Raw genomic sequence first — 25,000 nt, forward strand, 5'->3', positions numbered from 1 at the left:
CACACACACACACACACACACACACACACACGCTTTTACCCAAGAGCAAATCCATCAAATCAATGGTATAACCGCACCTCATTTATAAAAATGAAAATCTTTGCCGGTTATTTAAAAAGGAATCCATGCATACATGAAGATAACGCTATAGCCTTATCTGGTTATTTTCTGTGAGATATGAATACAGTTTGAGTATGGGTATCTGGTTACACAATATCCGTAAACCGGCGGCTATTTCTGTCAACATCATGTCAGTGTCCATGTTGGGTTAGCTGCACTGACCTAATCCCTCATCTTTATGATGCCTATAATTTGTCCTAATAAGGAGTTCTTTAAATACGTCTATGCTACAGAATTTCATTCATCTAATTTGTACATTGCCATATAAAATGATCCAAATCTAGCATTGATAAGTACAATTATATGTAGTTATTGCCATCATTTAGGCCTACCTACATTAAGAGAAAAAATCTCTACATTCAGAATATGTATGTCGATGATCAATAATCCCTGAATGAATCCGTTCCGTTCGTTCAAGTTTAAACTACAGAAATTATTCCTGCAGTAACCGTTTTAACCAGTGGGTGTCAGCAGGCGGATCACAATCTCGTCTGTGTAAGTAGCTCTTGAGGAGGTTACAACATTAAATCAACTTGACATTTTAAATCGAGAAGCAACTGTTCATTTTAAAAGCCTGGGTGTTATTTGTAATGCAGGATACAATTTCATAAAAAGAAAGGATTTTTCTCTTGAGCAGTTCATTATCTTACTAAGCAGTTCATGAAATTAACTACTGCTTTATTCAGCTTATTCATATTCAGCGATTTTTCTTTGAATAAAGACATACACTTTAAATAGAATAATAGAATAGAATAGGTAGAATAATTTCAGAGAAAAACATATATGTAAACTATAATTTGAAGACTCATACATTCCACCGTTGTCTGATTGATGGTACTAGGCCTAACTGTACCTAAGGGGCAAACACACACACACACACCACACACACACACACACACACACACCACACACACACACACACACACACACACACACACACACACACACACACACACACACACACACACAAACACACACACACACACGCGCGCACACATACACACACGCATGCACGCACACACTCACTTTTTTTTCTTAAGCAACGTTAACAACAGCCCCACCAGATAATCAATACACAATTGAAAGTTGTCCTGGGCAACCGTTTGCCCAGGACAACTGGGGGGAAAATGAGGTTCCAATCGAAAGTGGCCTTTTTCTTTCTCTCTCATTTTCTCTACATTGACCACAGTACCCTGCCTTGCTGTTGGGTATATTCATGAAGCAAGGCTGTATCTCCAGCACCGGACAGGGGCTGGGGTGGTGCGACCAGCCATCAATGGGAGAGCGAGCACTAGGAGCAGGAGTGGCAGCTATAGTAAAGCAGAGTGTGTGAATGAATGTGGGGTGTGGTGCAGGAGCAGCAGCATGTTGGGTGGGGATGTGTCGCAGTTATGTAAGGCTGATGACTCATGCCTTCTGTCATTAGCACACACACATGCACATGTGGGCATGCCCACACCCGCGCACACACATACAGGCATGTCCGCGCACAGACAGGCACACCGGCACACACACACAATCACACACACACAGGCGAGCGGGCACACACACATAGACACACACAAACGCACGCAGGCACGCGCGCACACACACACACACACACACACACACACACACACACCACACACACACACACACACACACACACACACACACACACACACACACACACACACACACACACACACACACACCTGCTTATCACCTGCTTATTATTATGAGTAAAGGCCCTACACCCTTTCAACACAAACATCTTGTGAATGAAGTGACGTGTGGTGCATTGCAACAGAAATTGCAATGAGATTACCCTCATTCATTCAGCTTATTTTCATTGAGTCCAACTTTGTGAGTGGGTGTCGCTGGGTGTGAGTGTGTGTGTGTGTATGTGTGTGTGTGTGTGTGTGTGTGTTTTGTGCGTTTTTGTGAGAAAGTGTGCCTCTGACTATATACATATTTATATATATTTGTATATATATGTTTCAAAAACTATAAATTATCCCTTTATACCATTGCATGCTTCAATGATAAAAAGAATTATACCAATATAATAATTGTCCTATTTATTTAAAATGACCAATATATACGTTTTAAAAAGCACACAATGTTCCAATTGCTATTGCGTGTGTGGAGGCCCTCGAAGAAACTGGATATTCCACTAACTGGCTGTCATGTGAGGTGAAGCGTTTAGCGTGAACCTCAGGGTTAGTGATTCGACCACGTCCCTGCCTCCAGCACTAACACATACCCAACAGGAAGCCAGCAGACGACTGAACTTTGTTTAGGGGGACACGTGTTTTTAACTTGCTCTGCCGATCGCCTGGTAACATTGATGTATTTCGCAGTCTCTGTTGCACTGGGAAAAAAAGGCATAATACCCAAGAATGTGTCCAAACGTACCACGATATCAAATGTAGCTGTTTTTTATTATCTTTGATATTTGAGATATCTAGCCTAATGCCAATTGTTATAAACTAAGAGATAATAGACTGGATCTAAGAGTCTGGGGAACTATCATTCTAATCTGATTCAGTTGTTGTTTTATGTAAAAGCAGAAGGGCCTTTGTTATTGTAAATACACAAGGAGGAAGTGGAACTCTTACACAAAGAGCGTGTGGAAGCGTTGCAAATCCCAGTCAAACAGATAGAATATTGTATCGTGATGTTCCTTCCCACTTCTTGTGTGGAGAACACAGAAGTACTGTCTCTGTGCCGGACACGTCATAATGGCCCATAGAAGGGGCAAGACTAAAAACACAGAAATCTCAAATTCCACAATATCTATTCATCGCACACAAATGAATGATTGCAATTGTTGTGTTAATTCGTAATACTCCGGATTTGTTCAACCGTTCTAACCCCCATTTCTGAAAGGATGCCTAATTATAGTGAATTCTCAAACTATGTATCTTGACAATACAAAAACGTTAATTGGAAGTACATGTACTGTGGTCAGCCTACAGCCAGTCGAAATTCATCCTCATGATTAGAGTGAAGATGGCCATACCCACGTTTTCCCTTCAGCTGTCCAGATTTGTTGAGGTGAAAACATCGATAGTATGACATCATTGTTATGGCTCACAGTGCCCTGACATTCCCAGCCCTGGCACAAAGACACGCCTGTGCCTCACTCAGCAGTTGTACATTATAAACAACATGTGGCCTTAAATGGATGGCATACCAGACACCGTGGTAGCTCCTAACATTTACTCCTTCGTGTTGTGTCTGGCTACATCCAAAAATCCTAAACAAACTTATTTTCCACCCCTGAAAGAGCACAGATGACTGTTCATCACCGGGTGGTGAATTTGGCCCCAAAACGAGAGGCTTCTGGTATTAACAGATGGCCGTCTGGCTCGGCCCCTTTGATTCCATGTGGCCCCACTTTGCACATGATCCAATATTCTTTGGGTGCCAAAACTCAAAAGTTCTCTTGCTTCCTGGAAAACATACCACAGGACTGCTGAATTATTTTGCTAGTAGAGGAAGCGTGTGCTGTCTGTGTATGTGTCTGACACCTCCTTGGGTCAGTGTGTATCTACTGGAGCCATTTATATTCACCTGCCATCTTGTCACAGGCCTCATCCATCAGCCCTGGTTGTTTCAGACCTCAGGACAATGTGTGTCCTGAGCAGGGGCGCTGTGAGGGTCTCAAGGAACCAGATCCCACCGGGCCCGGGGACAAAGCCCATGGTGTGATTGGTGGGACCTGGTGGACCAGCACAGGCCCTGGGAGTTATGGTAGGAGGACAAAGGTCTGTCCGTTGCGGTTTACTCCTAACCAGCTTCTCAATCAACGATGGAATCTGAACACCGTCAAGAGAGAAGCAGAACTTACGAATGCACTTTTATTTTCACTCATGCTTATTTATTAACTTCTCCTGCTTGGCCATTGTGGACATAAGCATGAGATGACTCTGTTGTCCCTGCTGCAGAATGATAAATATGATTTCCATTTGATTTCCACACCAAAGCAGGTGTGCAACAAGAATTATTTGTTTTCCATGACACACACACACACACACACACACACACACACACAACACACACACACACACACACACACACACACACACACACACACACACACACACACACACAAACGTGTTATATTTGGATGGATATTCAGCAAAAATGCTTAGTTTTTTTAACTATACTGACATTTTTTATATTTAATTGTACTAGTTTTGACATTTGAAGACTAAACCTTGTAATAAACATCCGATACATATTTTAGTGGGAAGTGGTTCTTCCTTTGTGCCCGTACTGAATTTCAAATTTAATCTTTTGTTTAAAGGTGTTCAAACATTTAGGGTCTCCTTAGGAAACAACCCTGGAAGACGACTCTTAGTGCTCCCACTACCTCTGTCATCGGCAACATTAAAAACGTACAGGGTCCTTTAAAAGGGAAAATCCTAAAGTTTAATTGTACCACGAAAACCTTGGTAATTCTTATACTTATGAGGACAAAGAGGGCCGTAGCTCCCAGATGACGTGAACGCCCATTGTGTGTGGGCGTACAGAGGCTTGCCTTGCTGGTATGTGGCCAGCCAGGTTCAGTCTTGCTGTCTAGCCCCTTTACTCATTACACTTCTATTATCAGGACTGCAAAGGGATGCTAAGCAAGTCCCTTCCTGCATTGCTGCCTGCTAGGCTGGTAAAGAGATATACCTTTCCATCGGCCGACGTTCCATCTCTCATGACAGCCACCCATCTCTCTTCAACCTCACCGTCTCCTTTACTTAAATGGTATTTAAACCCTTAAGTATTTTACCCCTAAGGGGAAAAATAGCTTTTCAACCACAAAGTGCCACACATTACTGCTTTACTTTTTCTATGTCCTGCTTTCTTTCTACACCTATAGCAAACTTTGCTTTTAATAGAATATGAAAAGGAATAAAACTTCCTTTCTCACCTATCAATTGATAAATACAAACCACATAAATAACCCAGTGACACAAGGAAGGAACAATGCCAATTCATCCTGAGGCCTTGAAAGTCTCATAGTAAACCACAGAGCAGATTAAATAACAGAGCCAACGTCTCGGGACTGGAGTGACAGTTCAACAGGCAAATATGTATGAAATGCCTTCAACAGGAAGGGTCTCACCCTGTTGAAAGCATTTCATCTTAGATTATTATTCTATTATTCTATCAAAATTTTCACTCCATTCACCATGAACTCGTCGTGACGGGTTGTCAAGGCATTATGTGTTTATTTTATATAAGGAGACCTGTATTACGCTCAGAGGAAATGTAAAAGCTCTTAGTGGAGCAGATATAAAAGCGGTCACAGCAAGGCCCTCTATCTGACACCTCCCTTTGACTAATGTCAGCCCAGATGTAAAGATACACAGAGTTGTCATTTCCTCTTTTCAAACAGAGCACAGCAGGATGTTGGATTCTGCAGGCAAAAACAGGATATTGCGTTTTTCTTGGTAGAATAAATGCGATAGCTGTAGCCTCTGTGGCGGACGTTAAGCGTCTAATCTTAATCACTGCTTTGTGGAATCCGGGAGTGACATCAATGGTGTTATTACTGTCTGCTCTTGGGGGGCCTGGAGCACGCAGGGTCTGTGTGTCTGTGGCACAAGGGCACATTATGTGTGTCCACGCCCTCTTCCTTCTGGGCACGGTTTGACGGACGGCTCGTGGGTGTGTCCGCACTGCGATCTTGCCCTACCACATGGCTGTCTACTGACACTATGTGTGTGTGTGTATGTGTGTATTGCATATGTGGTGTGAGGGATTGTGTGTGTGTGCGTGCGTGCATGTGGTTTTAGTGATTGTGTGTGTGAGTAATGGTTTGTACGTGCATGTATGTGAATTGAGTGGGTGAGTGTGTTTGTGTGTACGCGGATGTAGTGTAGGTGATTGTTGTACACGCATGTGGTGTGATTGATTTATGTATTTGTGTACACATATCTGGTGTGAGTGATTGTACGTATTTGTGTACACATATGTGGTGTGAGTGATTGTGAGTATTTGTGTTCACATGTTGTTTGAGTGATTATGTGTTCATGTTGCATCTTCTTAGGTACGGTCTACCTTCACATTGGACACAAATGGAAGACGCATCATATTCAAGTAAAAATATACAATATATTTGCTGTAAAAATTGTACACAATGTCTTGGACATTGATCTTTACATTTACTATACATAATGTTCTGGGGGGTCATTTTCATTTCCTTCAATGATCTGAAATTGTCTCCCCCCTCCCGTTGTGATCATATTTTATATACATCTTTACAAACAAACATACTGAACTAAAACAGCCCTGTGAATGCGGCTTAAGAGCTGGGATGAGATACAGACACCTTGTGTTTATTTTTTAAATCCCTGAAAATGTCTCTGCGAGGTAACAACACATTAGCAGGACTCATTTCCTTCCCCCTCTCTCTCTCTCTCTCTCATCGCATCCTCTCTCTCTCGTCTCTCAATCTCTCTCTCTCTCTCTACTCTCTCTCTCTCTCTCTCTCTCTCTCCTCTCTCTCTCTCTCTTCTGCTCCTCTCCTCTCTCTCTCTCTCTCTCATCTCTCTCTCTCTCTCTCTCTCTCTCCTCTCTCTCTCTCTCTCTCTCTCTCTCCTCTCTCTCTCTCTCTCTCTCTCTCTCTCTCTCTCTCTCATACAACAACACCCACTCAGATACTCACCGCCACTTAGAAAAGATGACCGAGAACGGCTAATTATACGCCATGTTCCCCTTTACCATACTGTAAATATGCCAATAGCTTTAGTCTGAAAACTGCAAAAATAAAACAAAAGTATAGCCTTCATGTTCACTCACTTTACACAATCCTATTTACTATACCTTAAATACTTGGTAAATTACCTTGAATCAACTTTCAAGTTAAGGTGAAGGCCACAGGAACAACAGGTAATATGAGCTAAAGGAACCTAAAACTGTGAATTCTTGATTTAGAACCAAAACAATGCATTATAACAATGCTGTTACGGAGATATAAAAATAACTGAAGCTTTGCTCAACAATATTTCCCCTTGGATGTTTTTTTGCAGAGGGCCGCTGTAGAATGAGGTGTCGAAAATTGGAGCCAAATTATGATATATAACACAGAAAACAAAAGGATTTCTGCAATCAAAAACCCTCCATCCTGATCTTCTCTGGATCTGTCGATCAGGCGATAACCCTGAGCGATCCAGATCAATAAAGGTCATCGAGTTTACAGCTGGTCATGAGCACAGAACAGTCGTTCCTCACGTCGACAGAGTTAACAGAGCGTCATGAAATGTCCAGCGTTTACGACACAGACCCACTTCCTGCTGTAAATACCGCACACGACTACACATGCACCCACACCACATACATCGACACACTCAAGTTCCACCCTTCCACACACACACACACACACACACATCCTTATGTCACGAGTCCTTAAGGCATCGGAGAATAGAGCTGACGTTAGCACGGTCAATGCTGATCAGGAACGGCGTAGCTTTGAGCTACCGTCAGTGTAGCCTCCGCAACAGGGAGTCTATGCTACGCTGGGCTCCTCCGAAACCCCCCAAAGACGGGCCGACCACAAACAGGGAGCCACAGCTCCTCATTAGGACTCGAGCGTGTCCCAACTGGAAGACGTTGTGATTGGTGGGCGTGGTGAAGAAGAGCTGCTCCTCCGAGCTGCCCGAGCAGTTGTCGCAGGGGCTGTGCAGGCGCTCCAGCGTCCGCTCAAAGTCCAGCAGCTGGCCCATGAAGTTAAAGTTTGGAGAGATGTTGGACTTCTTGCGCTTGACGAGTCGTAGGCGTCGTTGAGCGACAGGTTGAGCCGCTGCATCAGGTAGGCCACCGTGACGGTAACCGAACGGCTGATTACCCGCCAGGCAGTGGACCAGGATGCCGCACTGCTTCGACCGGGCCTCGTCTGGGAAGGGGAGGAGGGGGTTTGGGATGGATCAGTTAGTACAGTCAGCCTGGAGCTCCATTAAAGATTGTGGTACACCTGGGGTGATAATAGTCAAGAAAGTACTGAAAGAACCTCTGAACCAGAGCTCTTTCAATGGTTCAGTCCAATGAGAAGATAAGGTGAGATGAGATTTATCGATCTGTACTTTAATCATCCGGATAGGGTGGGATACATACAATTTGGGGGCATACAAGTGAATACATGTGTTTTTAAGTCAACCCACTCATTCTACACTTGGGTCGTTCCAAATGTCCCCAACCCAAGAGCATCCAGGATAGTAGCTTCTTCTATATGTTTTTGTTCACTGCCGTGAACGGACAGACGGCTCCAGACATGTGCTAACTAGCTAACGCATTGGCAGCCAGAACAAAATCCAGGATGTCAGTCTTAACTCATGACCTACACCAGCGATCAACAATAAGCCCTGAGGTTTAGCTGCTGTTTCCTCCTTTTTTTTCTTTTTTTTTTTACCTCCACTGAGCACAGTAAAAAGATTATATAAAAAACACGAGTTCAGGGCCCGACGAAGCCCACCGACCGAATCAACAACCACACAAAAAGCATGTTTGGTTTCAGGCGGTGGCTTTCATGGCTGAAACAGGAAATGAAAGATGTGAGAATTCTTTCTTTTTCTTACAAATAGTAGTATCTGAAGTAGCATGGGGACCGAACAAAACAGAGTAATTGTCTTAACAACAATGGTTATAACTCATGTCGTGAGGAAGTGACTGGTCATCAACCACCACTCGTCCTCATTCAAAGTAAGCTGCTCATAACCGAAAGTGAGATAAAAAAGGGTGAGACGTCATGTCAGCATCTAACAATTCTCAAAATCGTCACTCGATCGCACAAGAGTACATATTAATGCTTGGTGATTTGAATAACCAGTTCAATGCAAATACTTTGGTACACATGCAAATACTGATATGAATATATATATATATATATATATATATATATATATATATATATATATATATATATATATATATATATATATATATATACACATATATATAAATATATATATTTATACACATATACATACATATATTGACATTGACTTGTTAAAAATACAAAATATCAAGTAGACTTATGTTGTCCATCCCAGATACTCACCAATAAAGGAGATGGCTTCTGGGAAGAACTGGGCCAGGTTCTGGCTCCAGTGGTCTGAGATGGGGATCTGCTTGTACTAAAGTGGCCCTCGTGTTCGAACATGTTGGGCAGGTTGGGTGTGACGTTCAGAATGTACTTGATGTTGTGCTGGCCCAGCACGTCCAGATTGGTGGAGTCTTTGGCACAGCCCAGGTAAAGGTAGGGAAGGATCTGGACCGGGAAGGCGGGCTGGTTTCCCGGGATGGGACTCTCCTCAGATTCCGTTGCGCTGCTGGGTTCACGGTCCGACTCTCCGTCGGAGCAGTCGGAGCTGATGCGGAGGTTTCCAAAGCCCAGGACGGACAGTGGTGGGGGAGGAGCTGGGACAGGAGCTGTCCAGGAGGGTCTCACAGTGTTCTGGGTACTCTGTCTGGAACCTCACAAACCCCCCTGAAGAGGCAGAAAATAAAACAGAATACTTTAAAAAAGACTAGAATTAAAAAATAAATCACAGCTTGTATGCTTTTTTTTAATCCAAGTGTAAATATAGAACTGTCTTGGCGGGTTTCTTCAATCAAAATAGGAGCCTTTAAGAGTTGGCTCCAGTCTATCCCAGCAGACCATTCATGAAATGCATGCCTGTTACTACTAGAGCAAAACATGGCGCAGCCATTTTGGAATTTTAATTGGGAATCTCGGCGACACAGAAACATTGTGAAAGTTTCCACCTTGCCAGTGTCGTGGGTGTTACGATGTTTAAAACAACCCCTGCCACACGCAAACGGAAACATTACATTTGATTAACGTCCAAACATATTTCGAACGTGAACAGAAAATAAATAAATAAAACTCTTTCGTTATAAGAGTCTGACAACCGAGCTGTCTAAAAGAAGTGAACGTATTACAACAGCATAACACCGTAAGTACCGTGCAGGTAATACGCCTGGCAGCCGTCCTCCCACAGCTTCTGCAGGAGCAGACCCAGAACAGACCCGGGAGAAGTTCCGTTCTCCTCCTCCCGCCACTCTCGGGTGCTCTCATCGTACAGAATCACGGTGTCCGTCTTGCACCTCCTCACGAATTTATCCTTGTCCTCGGGGTTTGAGATGATAGTCCGAACGGGTATGTTTCCCTTCTTAAACCTTCTGAGCATGAGTCCCGGGACGGCCAGGTTGATGGCGGACTCTATGTGTGAGGACTCGTACAGCTCGTGTGCTCGACAGTCCAGCAGGAGCAGCGAACTCCCTCCGGACTCCAACTCCGCTCGCAGCCATTCCACGGTCTTACTACTTTGCGTCGCATTATAAGACATATCGACGTTAATATCATGTTATTCTCAACGGCGAATACTCGAACATGGTTGGACTACATGGTTAAGCATTCCGCGAAAGCAAAACTTGCGTGCGAGGCATCGGCGTCGAGGCGTCCGTGTCGACGGTTCATCGCTGTTGCTTCTGTTGGAAGCGAAGGAGAGAAGGAAAAAAAAATCCTTTCGGATTCTCATCAGGACTTGTATACAGGCGACTCACCAGTCCCTTTCAAACTTCCATTCATAAAAAGAACACACGTATGCGTGTGGATATGCGGTGACGATGCCACGCAACAATCTCATTCACGACAACAGCCCCGGGTTGCAGGACACAGATGAAGAAGTCTTGCGTTACACGTTCTTCATTTCTCATTCCGATGCACGAGTTTTTTTTGGAGTTGACATTCGAGCAACTCAAGAGGAGGGAGGAGTTTGTTTCTTATGATTTAAAGCCGTAGTATATCATTGCTTAGTGCCATTTCTTGACTGACTCAGGCCGACTCTAATGTACTTCTTGATTAAAATATCAAGTTTATGCTTATGCAACACATGTGGAATGATAAAATAAACGATAAGACTATCCCCTTATTGATGCTGATTGTCTATGTTGTCCTCCAATTTGTAGGCCGAACAATACAATTTTATCTTGTTAATAATTTCTGATCGTTTGATTAATGGGATGTTTTAATGAAGTAGCCACGTGCACCATCCACTACCGCTGTTTGCCCGGTGGTGCTGAAACTCGTGTGTGCTCTTTTTCATTCATTAGGTAATTTATCAGTTCCTACATATGGAAATGTAACATATGATTTATTTTAAAAATTAAGGTGATAGGCTATAATAATAAAAATGAATATCATAACATAAAGACATTTCATTTGTTTTATCTGTATTATAGAGTGAATGGGCGAAGGGGCTGGGATGGAGAAAGACGCGTGGAACTCATATGTCTGCGCACGTGAGTAGCCACACACACACACACACACACACACGCACACAAAACATAAACACACACACACACACCCTCTCTCAGACACTCGCGTGCACGCACGCACACACACACACACACACACACACACACACACACACACACACACACACACACACACACAGATGTGCAGTGCAGCAGGAATCAGGATTACCACGAAATGAGGAGTGTAGCTACTAAACCTGCACGAACACATGCCCCCCCCATACAAATACACAAACACGCACAAACACACACACACACACACACACACACACACACACACACACACACACACACCACACACACACACACACACACACACACACACACACACACACACACACACACACACACACACACACACACACAGATAAACAGATAAACAGATAAGAGTGAGATGGAGAAAGAACTATCCTGACAGAAAAGTGTTAAGGCGCTGGGCCTGTATGTGTTCTGATGAGAATGATTGGTCGACCTAAAGGATCCAGCACACGAGGGATTATATAACACCGCGTATAAGGGACAATTCAAATTGGCCTATGCATTTGAACACACATGCACTGACCAGTGTCGTTAAGTGAGAAAAACCACATGTTTTAGCTTGTGTCTGACGACCTTTCCTAATAAAGTGTCAGCAGTATAATTACAGCGTGTAATTATACAGCACATCTGCAGACACTATTTTTAGACAATTCAATTTCAAGCCCTATTCAATCGTGTGATTTACACGAATGAATAGACCTTTAAGGAAATTGACATGCCTTTCATAATGGGCCACCATTTAATAAGGTATGTAGGTCGAGAATGCTGCCCTCGCATAATGCCCTTATATGAATGAGATGCAGCATCTTTCATTCATGAGAAACGGATTGTTTTGATTGTCAACGGTTCCACTGAGCGCCTTGGATCCCTGCATCAATTATACTCATAATATGCAGATGGGATATGGGAATTGAGCCAAGTAGGCGTATAAAGGATTGTTTTATACAGGAATCCTTTATTCATTATAAAGGATTCATCACCATCGGCTAAAAAGATAGCTGTACTGCACCACATTACATAAGGAAAATCGTTTCATAATACATATTAATATAACATATCAACATCACGTTTAAATGCAACGCAGAGGGTTCGGGCTTAGTTTTGGTATTGTTGTCTAAATGGATCATAGAAAAAAAAAAAATTACTTCTGAAAATTATTTGTCTAAGGTTCGTACCTAGACTTCTGCAATTTTGATATTTCTGTAAACCCCATCTTGTGGTGGATCGGGGGACTTTACAGTCTGTGACTCATCGAAGAAAAGGGAGGTGCCAGACGTCTCTTCTTATAGAGCTCTCAACCACAGCTGCAGTGCGCCCCCAAGTGGGGGAAATCAGAATACACGTTTTGCCTTTTCGCAATCATAAAAAAAACCACACTTCTCGTCGTTATGAAATACCATTGAATATGCTAAATATGATACTTAAGGGGTATTAAGGTTTTCGATATAATTCGAGCCATATTAAGAAAGTGAACACAGACCACGGTTCGCAAGTTAATAATGTGCTTTATAAAAATAAGAAAAATATAGATTGTTACCTATAATAGGCCTATACCTAGATTCTTAAATGTACCAGTATCGAACCGATATTACAATTTAAATATCCAACAACATCAATAAATATCTAGAAAGTGTACAGGATTAAAGTACATAATAAGTCACAATAAATAATCGCAATCAAATATTGAACACACATTCCAAGGCCAGGAGGGTTGTTTTCTGCAGATATTAGCCTACTATGTCATCCTATAAAGTTTCCACATTGTTCTAATGGTTGTATTTCTTTGGTAAATGTTTGCGCTGAGGTAAATATAACAAACAATCGTTGGTTTTATCTTTCATGCTACTCATTTCCACCCCATCCATCTGTAAGGAAATTTTTTCACAAAATGATTTGTATGACGTGTACTGAAAGATGAAACATAATTCAAATAATGATGATGATCATCATAATCCACCTCCTCCTCCTCATCATGGTAACGTTATGCGGTCGCTGATATCACGTGGCTGAGGCCCTGGAAGTAGGACCTCTCCTTCTCACTCATCAGCTCAAAGTGCAGCGGCTGTGTGCAGAAGTTACACCCTCCTGACGCGCGAGGCCTCAGGTCCAGACCCACCTCCTGCCAGGCCTCCACCAGGCGCTCTGGGGACCAGGGGGAGAACCACACACCTGGGTCATTATGGGTACGACTAATGGATCAACCTACTGAGTAACCTACAAATGAAACATGGACTATTATACATTTGTGACTCTTATGTGTTATGATTCGTACAGCTAGTGGAGTGAACTCCCTCTGGACTCCAACTCGTTCGCAGCCATTCCACAGTCGTACTACTTCGCGCGGCATTATTAGACAGATTGACGTCAATATCATGTGATGCTCATGATAAAAATAATCTACTTTTAAATTGGGAAATTGTCTTGCAATGCAAGAAAAACTAACCCTTACCCTAACCCAGCATCTATCAATTGAATGAATTGTAGGCCTTAATAATAAAATACTCATCTAGGCAGAGTTCAACAACATAATTCCTTTAGTAATATAGCGCTTCGTGAAAACAGGAAACTACACCTGTCAATGGATTTGTAATTATCCTTGAGGAGTGAATTGGGGATAGTGCTTGAAGGATGCTATTCAAATCAATACTATTGTCATCAATATTATCAGTTCAGAGGAAATTAGCTGTCATCTTCTACTTTAAATGGGGACATTGTCTCATAATGCAAAAAATATAGAGAAAATAAATAAATCTAGTTTGAAATGAACAAATGATTGATGTTCCCCACTAGAAGACCTAACCCCTTGACACTATGTCTCGGTGACGTACCGACAAAGTGTTGCATCATCTGGGGGGTGTGGTGCGGCGTGGGGCGATGCGCAGAAGCTCCTCCCCCTTGGCCACCGTGGGGTGGTTGATGGCCTGGACGTAGATCTGGTCCCGGGACATCAGGAGGTCGCTCACCTCCGTGTTCTTCTCTGCATCCGCCACCTGACGTAGAAAGAACCGCGGCCGGCTTCAGTCACCCAAGAAGTGCACAGAACTCAAATGCTCAATGACGTCAGGGTAACAAGATGCAACAAGAAGTCACGCCGCCGTCGCAACGCCAAGCGCCGGACTACGGATCAGCCATTCTGAGCAGCGGTTGTACGGTGACCTTTGACCTGGGGGTCCCTACCAGCACGGGGATGATGTGGCTGGGGCAGCGCACCACGGGCAGCCCGGAGGCGGTCAGCATCTGCCGCAGCAGCGCCACGCTCCTCTGGTGGCTCCTCCGCACGCCGCGGCCCTCCCGGCTCTTCAGGATGCGGACGGACTCCCTGGCACCGGCCAGCAGCATAGGGGGCAGGGAGGTGGTGAAGGTGAAGCCCACGGCGTAGGATCTCACTGTGTCCACCAGGGCGGCGGTACCCGCGATGTAGCCCCCCATGCAGCCGAAGGCCTTGCCTGGTGGCGTTTTCAAATATCAGTGATATATATATGTATATATATATGTATATGGATGTCAAAGTGGCGATGCATGTGATAGAGATGGGTGTTTTACCAAGTGTGCCGGAGATGATGTCCATTTTGTGCATGACCCCGTCCCGGTCTCCGATGCCCCCGCCCCGGGCCCCATAAAGGCCCACCGCGTGCACCTCATCCACAAATGTAATGGCGCCAAACTCATGGGCAGTATCACATATCTCCTCCAGAGGGCACACAGCACCTATTGAGAGGAGAGAGGGGAGATAAAGGTTAAAGAAAAGGTTCTGAAACTTCTAAAGTCAGTCGACCCTGAACTGAGAGTGGCTCCACAGCCATATAAGGGCAGTCACTTAGAAAGTCAATGGAGGGAAACTGAAATGCATACAAAACAAAAGGCGCCCCCACCATCCATAGAGTGTACTGTCTCGAAGGCCACGATTTTCGGAGTGGCCGGGTCAGCCTGCTGCAGCAGCTCTCGCAGGTGTCCCACGTCATTGTGACGGAAGACAAACTTCTGGGCGCCGCTGGTCCTTATGCCCTGGATCATCGAGGCGTGGTTGCCTGCATCAGAATAGATCTGGCAACCTGGAGTAGAAAACAGCAAATGAACAATGATGTTATTAATAAGAGCAATTAAGACATAATATAGACAAGGTGATCTGTGGAGCACTATGGATGGTCCAGTAGTGACTTTGGTGTCCTAGCCTAAAGGAACTAGGTTTGATTCCCATGTCTCAGTCTACATGTAGTCATCCTAGAGTTAGCGGGTAACCCCTACTTGCTCATTAATGTATCTCATTCACTATTCACAAATCACTTTGGTTGGAATCATCTGCTAAATCAATGAAATGATACATAAACATAAGGAAGAGAAAATATATGATAGATGTGATAACTTGAGCTTTTGCATTCCATCCCACCTGGTAGCATTTTGGCCAGAGTGAACAGGGTGGAGTCATTGGCTACAAAACAGGAGGTGAAGAGCAGCGCGGCGTCCTTGCCGTGCAGGTCAGCCAGCTCGTGCTCCAGGTCCACGTGGAACTTGCTGGTCCCCGAGATGCTCCTGGTGCCCCCAGCGCCGGCTCCATGGGTCAGCAGAGCATCCCTTTAGGATGGAGAAAATATGAACAATCTGAAGATATAAATACTCAGTCAAGTATCCTCTAATTAAATTTGCATGCTCATTCTGTATCTAATTATATTGCATTAATCTACAATATTGAATCTCATCTAATCAGAAATCTAAATTGAATCTGTACCTTTGGAAATTGGAATCTAATCGTTAGGGTTAGGGTAAATCAGTGGCGACACCCCGGGCTAGTGACTATACATACAAAACAATGCTAAAGCAGCAAAGCTTTAAGATTGACTTCTGCTCTCTCAACACTCATCGTCAGTAGGGTAAAGTTCCTGCTCACTTGACAGCGTTGAGGACCGAGGGGTGGCGACTCATGCCCAGGTAGTCGTTGCTGCACCACACAGACACGCCCCTCATCCCACTGGCAGTCTGGGAGTAGGGAGACTGGGAGTAATGGTCTGCCATGGGGAAGGAGGCGGCGTGCCGGTTCACCGTCTTGAACACCCGGTACGTGTGGTCCCTCTTCTTGACGTCAATCTTGTTCTCAAAGAAGCTGTCGTAGCTGAAGAAGCTAGCTGGAGAGTGGGAGTATCCCGATGAGACCGACAGATGGAGGGGTGTGATGGATATGTGGTTGATGGAAGGATGGATAGATAGAGGTTTACCAATAGCTATTATTCAAAGTAATGAGGATAATATTATTATGCTGTCTCAAAACAAACAGTTATTTTTTATCTGCAAAACTATCCATAGGCAAATGTATTATCTGACAAATGTAAGTCGCTTTGGATAAAAGCGTCAAAATGCCTTAAATGTGAAAGTAAATATAGGTTTTTTATTTACCTTTGGGCAGAAAGTCCCGCAGTAGGTGAGAAACCACAGGAGCTGTTGGTTTATGGGCCCTGGTCTCTTTAAGGCCCAGCAACGATGAATTCTCTGCCAATTGATCTGTGCCAAAACAAGCTCAACTGTTTCTCAGCAAATAACACACACCAAAAAATGACATGACTGCCTCGTAATGTTATCTCTGATTCTCAAGCCTGTTCATTACCCTTTAAACGAGCTGTAAAGTTTGCTCTGAGTGCTGCACTGTCTGACCTTTAAGGGCTGACATGAGTTAACCTCGAGTACAGTAGGGTTGTGTCAACATTCACTAGCTTACTTGTGCGGGCGGAGTTCATCTTGTGGACATCCTCTTGGAGCTCTAGCCTGGCCTCCCTGACCACAAGGTCGATGTGCTGCACCATCTCAGAGGCCAGGAAGGGGCACTTAGAGCTGGTCGGCTGCTCGCCAGGAGGGAGGGTTTGGCCTGGGCGGTCATGGATGAAAAGGGAGGAGGGAGCTCACAATCTCAATACAATTGGTAGAAATACACTGAAGTGCTGGTTCATAAAAACTAAAAAAGATGAATTAGCTTTACACATGACAGTAAATAAAAAAAACCTGAACCACGATAACTATTGCTCAGTGAATAGTTCTCTACTGTGCGGTTCAGTTCCTCCTTGAAACACAACTGACCCGGTTCTTTTGGTGATGTTTCTGAAGCCACTGAGGCTGAAGAGGAGAGCTCCCGGACCCGGGGCCTGGACGCCAGCTCCATCATTACAGGGCACTTCAGTGCATAGCCCACCAGCGAGCTCTGACCGGCTGAATGCAGCACTGTGCTCGGTACGACCGTCAGGAAGGGACAACGGCGGGTAAGTGTGTCCATCTGAGAGCACCGTGACCTAGGAATGCATCATTGAGCCGAAGTCGGCAACATGTAACATACAAACAAAAACATTGTTAGCAATAGAAGGCTTTTCTTATGGAGTTGTGAACTCTCTTTACAGAACGAAATATAAAAGTGTTTTTTTTATCACAGTAAGTCATCTCTAAAGGTTACAAAGGTTTTTATTTTTACCTGAACACATCCCACTCCACTTTGAAGAAACAGAGGAAAGATATCCTGCGAAACATGGCTCAACTAGCACTATGACGACAAGATGTTGCACACGCTGAAGCCAGAGAAGATGCTCACTGTGGTGGAGCCTGCCTTCATTGGGCATTGCCTGTCAGCTGCCCCTGACAGGTGGAAAAGGGAGGGCCTCTGAAGGGTCCTACATACAACATCTCAGTTCAAAGCCAGACTCAGATAGAGATACATAAGCAACTCACACAAAAACACCATACATGGAGGTGATCCGTTTTATCACAGCCCATAAAATAGATAAAGCTTGGAGGATTTTCTTGTTCGATTTATTTGATGTTTTAAAAATAATGCAGTTAAGACATGGTACGAGTTTGTGACTGAATAAATTATTTCCGTATGTGTTCATTTTAAATACAGGGAAAGCTAATTCAGACAAGGAGATAGAACACTGGCTTTGCGTGTCAATATCACCCCGCCAGTATTTCACATGTCTACCTATCCTGCCTTTTGAAATTCTCACATGTTTTTTCCTCAAGTCCTGAAAATGTATTTTAAAATTACATTTGTTGGATATTCCTTATACTACACACCTGCCATGAGTCCTCAGGACAAAATTCCGAAAACTGACCTTAACTGCTATAAACACTGTAAGACAGTTTCAATGTCGCCACCTGTTGCCAATAAATAAAGCGGAATATAACATATCTTGGCTTTTTAATTTACTTAATCAAAAATATTTATATAAATACTAGTATCAGCAGTAGTAATATATTTTTATTCTTTAATTTCTTTCGTTTTCTGTATGTGTAATGGCTTCTAGTTCAACATGTTAGCATTATGAAATGAATGTATGCTTTGGTGGACCAACTACATAATGAAGTCAGCCAGTAGATGGCAGCATTGCCCTCATATCCAGCCCCCATAGCGCAGCTTGTTGGGGAGGTAGACTTTGGAGAGGAAGTCAGGGCCAATAGCAGAGAGAGACTGGATCTCAGCTTTTACTTTGTTCTGTCGCATCAGGTCCATCTGCAACAAGATACAACATGCACGCAGTACAATGAAAAACAGCAAAAGAACGATTACCAGGTGCAATGTTTACAACCATTTCACAATCCAGTGAGCCCTCGATCACACGCATACCCCTGCTACCCCCCCCCCCCCCCCCCCCCGCCCAGCCCAGACCAGACCTCTTTCTGCCAGGACGGTTGGCTGGCGAGGTAGGGTCTTCTGAGGAGGCTGTGGAGCTTGCTCTCATCTCTCTGGGTGAGTGGGATCAGCATGTCCTGAGGGACTCTTAGCCTAAAAGGTGGAAAATCTGAATCTTCAGACACTATTAAACAGGGGCTATTATGTTTTCTCCCTACCACGCTGGCTATTAAACAGGGGCTATTATGTTTTCTCCCTACCACGCTGGCTATTAAACAGGGGCTATTATCTTTTCTCGCTACCACACAGGCTAATAAATAGGCACTATTCTCTTTCCTCACTACCACTAAACACGAGATACACCCCTTGCTTCTTTCCCCTTTGCACCACACAGCGTTTGAGGAGGTCGGGAAGCAAAGTCTGCAAACTACAATTAAACTGACGTCAAAAGGTCTCGCTCCGGGCTAGGATTATGGATGTATACTTAAAACTCAATATACCCTCACAGCCGCTCCCTGATGGCGGGGGGAGAGAAGTGGCAGAGACAAACCATCTAAACGGTCCAGAATATAATCCCAATTAGAGGCGGGAGGAAGTAGGAAGTACGTGAGTGGTGAGTCCAAACCTCTGGAGGTCAGAGGGGAGGAGGCCCATCCACCTCACGCTAGGGACAGTCAAACTGTGGGCCTCAAACGACATTGCCTGTGGGGAAAAGAAAGGCTGCATTGAGCAAACACACACGCATACGTGCATACACATGCATGCGCACACAGAAAGGAACACAAAGTCAGGCACACAAAGACACACACCATGCATATAAGAGGGCGAAAAACAGATAAAGATGGTGCAGGAAACACTGAACAACACAGCGAAATAATAAAAACGTAAATACCACAGCATCCCAAACAGGTTGTTTGCCTTTACACGTCAGTTCAGATATCCTAGGATGGATGATCGGCACATTTTCCATTTGAGGAGCCATGTAATTACATATTGCTAACGCAGAGACACAGAGCAGGCCTCATTGGATAATACACAGTACTGGAATAACTTTGGCGGTGGGACTCACCACCGATCCGTACTTGTAGATGCACATAATCTCAATGCCTGGGAAAATCAAAGGAATAACGGGGGAGGGGGAGAGGGAGAGGGGAAGCAGAGATTCACACATCAGAGGCCATGGCAGAGAGAAATTATCCCCACAGACATAACGAGGGGAGAAGAAGATGTGGATTGTACAATGGCCCTCTATCCTACAGGCTAATGGGGAGTAATTGACTTGGACAGCCTCGAGTACGACACAATGGAAAGGTCACAGGTGCTCACTGTCGTCAGTGGGAGCTAACGCGCCCCATGCTTCATTACATTTATTCCTTTAATTATTTTTATGTAATGGGACTTTTCGGAATCTGGTACAAGGAGTTCTGCAACCTTGTGAAAAGAGATGATGTGATTATCCACGTTGTCTTAGTTCTGCTTATTCTTGGTTTAATTGAATTATTCATCGTAGAATGAAATCCATGTCCGCGTGCTTAAGAAATAAAGTAACCACATCACTAGAGGTGTTCCACGTAGACCTGCTTCACAGTCGGTATGGTGTCTGTTCTGTTGTGTGCTATAGGACATATACTTGGCTCATAGGGACCTGGAAGAAGAGCAATCATGTGATTAAAAGACAGAGAGTAGAGGTGTACCATGAGGGTCAGCGTCCACCAGGGCAAAGATGGGGATCTGCAGAGTGTCCCAAAGCTTCCTCACCATCAGCCTGCTGTTTACATCTGGGAACCCTTTACCCTGACAACCCACACACACAAAGACAAACACACACACACACTTGTGTTAAAGTATATGCATGGTATTGGAAGATGCCTTTGAGAAATGTGTCCTGTCCACTAATGGCAGTCAATGACTACCATGGTCACAATCAAGTTTCAAAATATGCTCAAAATATTGAAGTCAGACCCACTGTGATCATGATACAAGGGCAGAGCTTTGAGCAGAAGTCATCGTCAATCAATCTCTGGAACGTGGCATCTTTCTCCACAATGAGGACAAACTTGGCAGAAGACACAATATCTGGAAAGTGAGGAGGTCAGGCACACACAATGCTTCTCACAATGGATGCGGTTGCGTGAGTCAGAGATCTCAAGAGCAGGAAACGATAACAGAGCAGTGGGGGTCAGAGAGATTGCGTAACCATGTTTTGATTTCCCAAAAGGATACTTTTAATTCCGGCAACATTGGAAGACACAGGGACAGCCTGAAAATGAAATATCGTAACATCAGAAGGTTAAGCGTTTATGGCTCATCGATGAAGAAGAAGAAACAGATGATTTGAAGACAAAAGGCTCATGGTGTACTCCTAGAATGAAATGTCTCAAGATGTACTTAAGCTAGCTCAGTGTTTCTATAACATTTATACCACAGCATTGTTCAACACTTGATTCGGATGGGTCAAAAGCGTTCCAAGGTTGTGCAGATGTGTCCCGTTATTATTCAATAACGGGACACATCTGTCTTTTAGCAGTACCAAATCAATGTGAAAAAAACCCCAACATGAACAACAATGGTAAAGAACTATCGACCAGGCGTTTCCATGACAACGTAAAAACAATATTTTCGAAGAAGTATATTAGAATTTCAGGTGAATAGGTCAATGAAGACATCTATAACATTATAGATGAAATTAACTTTTATCATACCATTGTTGTTAAGTGTGGCAGAAGCGGAATAAACCACAATAATTTACAACTGTTATTGAAAATACAATACATCACCACCCCTGTCTTGCATTATTTTCCAATAGTGGGACACCCAGGAATGGTTTATTCCTACTTCATGTATTTCACTCTACAGCATGCTGATGTTGGAGCTGTTGATGTCGGGTCAGGGATGTGTAGGGTGGGCTTTCAGGTAAGGGTATAGCTCATGACAGGTACGTACAGCAGAGCTGGAGAGGCAGTTGACCCGGGAACCATCGCCTTCCAGGTAACTCAGATCACCACAGAGGAAGCCTTTGGATGTGGCCAACTGATGACGAGAATCACACACACACGCATACACACATTATAAAATCTCTTTCAGTTTTTTTTTGCTAAGATGAAGGTTAATGCTTGCATTATGCAAGATCCCAAAATTGCCTCCGGGCATTTAACACGTTTATATAATCTAAGGAGTTACGATAAGGAGAGTGTTTTTATACACAAATCAATATGCGTACCCCCTCAGACACACACGCACACAATAATGCACATACTGATGCCCATGTACCACATGTAGTGTCCTGCGTGGAACCTGGAGCATGCAGGAGATGTCGTCCACAATACAGTCCACTGCCCTCTGATAGCCAAAGAGCTGGGTGTCGTTGTAATATATGTCCCTGTATTAGACACAAAACACATCAACTCTAATAGGTTCATGTCAAATTAGCAAAGGGCCTTCATCATTTTCAACAAATTATAATAGTTACCTCTTTGTGGCGTATGAGTTGCTCTGCACAAGTTTATAGATGATAGAGAGAATCTTAAAGATTTGTGCTATAACAAAGAGGAATATCTTAAATGTTAGGGACTTCCATTTTATATATAATATGATTATTTCCCCTTCTTGTAATTTAACTTGTTCATACAATATGGTTTAATGTTTGGTCATCAATATAATATCTTGCATTACTATACTTACAGCAAACAATGTTACATGTTAAAGCTATTATGAATGACCACAGAGCAGTCTATAATCCTAGTAGATTTGGTTTAAAATAAATAAGGGTTGTGCGTGTGTTTATGTGCATGTCCTTTTTTCTTACCAAACTTTTTGACAGACAAAGGGCAGTCGCTCCGAACAGTGGTGACTGAGCTTCCTGCGATCATTTGCAGACCAACTGCACTGTCGAAACTCACATGCAAAAAGATTGAAGAAGGCAAATGAAACCATAATCCTCAAACAGTATAAGTGGTAGTTTAATGTTCACTCTTCTGAGTCAGACACCACCTGCAAGCCCTCAAAAAACTAAAAACTCCCGGAGGCCCGGGGGTTACCTGCGAGTCCCATCATCACCAGTGCAGTTCCACCGCAAAACATTTGGCTCTCAAGTTACTGCGTTCTCACTTTTAAAGGAGCTGAGTGAAAATGCGCTCTAAGATGTGTTCATGTTTGATCTGAATTACACCAGACAGTTTGCCTAGTTCTGAGCCAAAGGTCTAGCTTACCTCGCCTATAGGCTCATTAAAGACCTCTGCTAGCTACCGGTTTTTATGGGGAGTGACTGAGCCTGTGTATGTGTGTGTGTGTGTGTGTGTGTGTGTGTGTGTGTGTGTGTGTGTGTGTGTGTGTGTGTGTGTGTGTGTGTGTGTGTGCGCGTGTGTGTGTGCCTTCAGGAGTGTTTCAACAGTTTGACAGATGGAAATGCTCTGATAGTCCGGAAGCTATTAAATATTTAATCTCTAGCAATAGGGGATTTTTTTTGTGTCACTGATCTTGAACACATATTTCCCGCATTAAACTTCCTCCAACATGTTAGATAGAGATTTTGTTTTCCATGTTGTTCACCTCACATTGGCCCAGTCGGACCTGCTGGGCAGCACCAGGACGGGGGCCTCGTCCTTGGACAGCGTGGCGACCATTCCAAGAATCACATTTTCTATTCGTGTCAAAACTTCTCGACTGGAAAATGAAAAACAAATGTGTCAGCAGGCTGAACCACAATGAAAACATAGATTTCGTCATTCAATAATCGTTTCAAGTCACGACGGGGGGGGGGACGGGGACGCTTGGACGACCGTTTAAAAAAAACGTTCAAATGAATTAGAAAACACACCTGTCGAGTTGTTTTGGTGGTTCGACGTCACATTTTATGTTTGTCAACAATTCATCGCGCAGTTTATCGATTTCAGCAAACTGCTCTTGCTGGCCGGTTTCCATTGAACGTCAAAAAGGCTAAACAAGGCTAAACGTGAGTCTGAAAGGATGTGATTATTTTACCATCAGTCACAGATGTCTGCTGCTCACGCGCACCGGCCGCGCGCTCTTTGCCCGCCATGCCTGTTCGTGTGGATTCACATCAACAAACAGAACAACGTCACGCACCACGACTGTAGGGAACTGTATCAAGCCGTTACTACACGCATAGACCCGCAGGTTTTAGTCTAGATATACGTCCGGTCCTGTGTCACTCATTCCCGGACACGTTTTAATTATTACTCTGTCTGTTATGGCTCATCTCGCGTGAGCGTCCCCGTGAGCATCTTCTTCTGTGGCGCCGCGTCGTGATGAGATCTCATGAACCTGCTAATGCCTGTTGGGGCGTGAAGGGGAGTGAGCAAATGGTCAACATAATCATTTCTATGGAAAACAAAGGAAATGTACCAAAATAAATGTGGATATTTTTTTCTAAAATGTGATTAATACTTATAAAAATACTTATTAATACTTACAAAAAGACAATTACACTTTTCATTCCATATGGTTCCATAATGTTCCTAGTTTATAAACTTAAAATTAGTTTCTTTCGGCAAAGTTACCCATTATTTGTATGCATTGCTTAAATCACCCAGGGGGTGAAGAACTCACTCTGATTCCCTTGTCAGCAGCATTCTCCTTTAATGTTGAAATCATGTGACTCGTTATCAAGCAAGAAACCATGTTTAGATTTTATCAGGTCAGTAGGGGTCCTTTCTGTCAAGAATTAGTGGCCGGCATGCTGTGTGTGTTTGTGGAGGCCCTGTGGTCTTTCTTTTTTCCACCGGCCTCAAGTAAAGTGTGTGGGAGCCAACATCTGAAGAGAGGGGGTTTGAGCCCCTGACCTGACCCCGAATATTTCCTAACGTGTAGCTCCGCCAAAGGTCTCCATTTCCCCTGAGCGGCTCTGACAAGTTGCTTCCGTGGTAATGGTTGTTAATTGCTTGGTAACGAGTATCTCTAAGAAATGTAAGGGAGGGG

The 25,000-nt window shown here is 43.8% G+C and overlaps 2 protein-coding genes and 1 pseudogene across 7 annotated transcripts in view; all 3 read right to left on the reverse strand.

The window, feature by feature from the left end:
• Positions 1–6,701: 6,701 nt before the first annotated feature.
• Positions 6,702–10,923, reverse strand: LOC115544180 (dual specificity protein phosphatase 7-like; annotated as a pseudogene).
• A 1,496-nt stretch (positions 10,924–12,419) lies between these two features.
• LOC115544160 (5-aminolevulinate synthase, nonspecific, mitochondrial-like) lies at positions 12,420–18,086 on the reverse strand. The gene is given in 12 exon segments (XM_030356987.1): positions 12,420–13,602; positions 14,289–14,333; positions 14,336–14,450; positions 14,638–14,906; positions 15,004–15,168; positions 15,333–15,512; positions 15,848–16,032; positions 16,346–16,580; positions 16,849–16,953; positions 17,168–17,314; positions 17,524–17,732; positions 17,909–18,086. Coding segments are annotated over 12 exon segments (1,872 nt in total). The 5' UTR covers positions 17,965–18,086; the 3' UTR covers positions 12,420–13,441.
• A 141-nt stretch (positions 18,087–18,227) lies between these two features.
• Positions 18,228–25,000, reverse strand: part of spo11 (SPO11 initiator of meiotic double stranded breaks) — a 13,079-nt gene continuing 6,306 nt past the window's right edge. For 2 of the 6 annotated variants that reach the window (XM_030357066.1, XM_030357058.1), the window contains exons 2-15: positions 24,496–25,000; positions 23,880–24,356; positions 23,612–23,725; positions 22,869–22,957; positions 22,533–22,599; positions 22,334–22,442; positions 22,007–22,093; positions 21,287–21,323; positions 21,030–21,139; positions 20,758–20,857; positions 20,133–20,170; positions 19,689–19,765; positions 19,105–19,216; positions 18,228–18,943 (exon numbers count right to left, since the gene is read on the reverse strand). The exon at positions 24,496–25,000 is cut by the window's right edge and continues 170 nt beyond it. In XM_030357066.1, coding sequence (XP_030212926.1) covers positions 18,824–18,943; positions 19,105–19,216; positions 19,689–19,765; positions 20,133–20,170; positions 20,758–20,857; positions 21,030–21,139; positions 21,287–21,323; positions 22,007–22,093; positions 22,334–22,442; positions 22,533–22,599; positions 22,869–22,957; positions 23,612–23,725; positions 23,880–23,983 — 1,164 coding nt within the window. In that variant the 5' untranslated portion in view covers positions 23,984–24,356; positions 24,496–25,000 and the 3' untranslated portion in view covers positions 18,228–18,823. The remainder of the gene's footprint in view (positions 18,944–19,104; positions 19,217–19,688; positions 19,766–20,132; positions 20,171–20,757; positions 20,858–21,029; positions 21,140–21,286; positions 21,324–22,006; positions 22,094–22,333; positions 22,443–22,532; positions 22,600–22,868; positions 22,958–23,611; positions 23,726–23,879; positions 24,357–24,495) is intronic. The other 4 variants (XM_030357092.1, XM_030357074.1, XM_030357083.1 and 1 more) reach the window with 4 other exon arrangements.

The sequence above is a fragment of the Gadus morhua genome, chromosome 1 (genome assembly GCF_902167405.1).
Source record: "Gadus morhua chromosome 1, gadMor3.0, whole genome shotgun sequence".
In the NCBI taxonomy this organism is placed as follows: Eukaryota; Metazoa; Chordata; class Actinopteri; order Gadiformes; family Gadidae; genus Gadus; species Gadus morhua.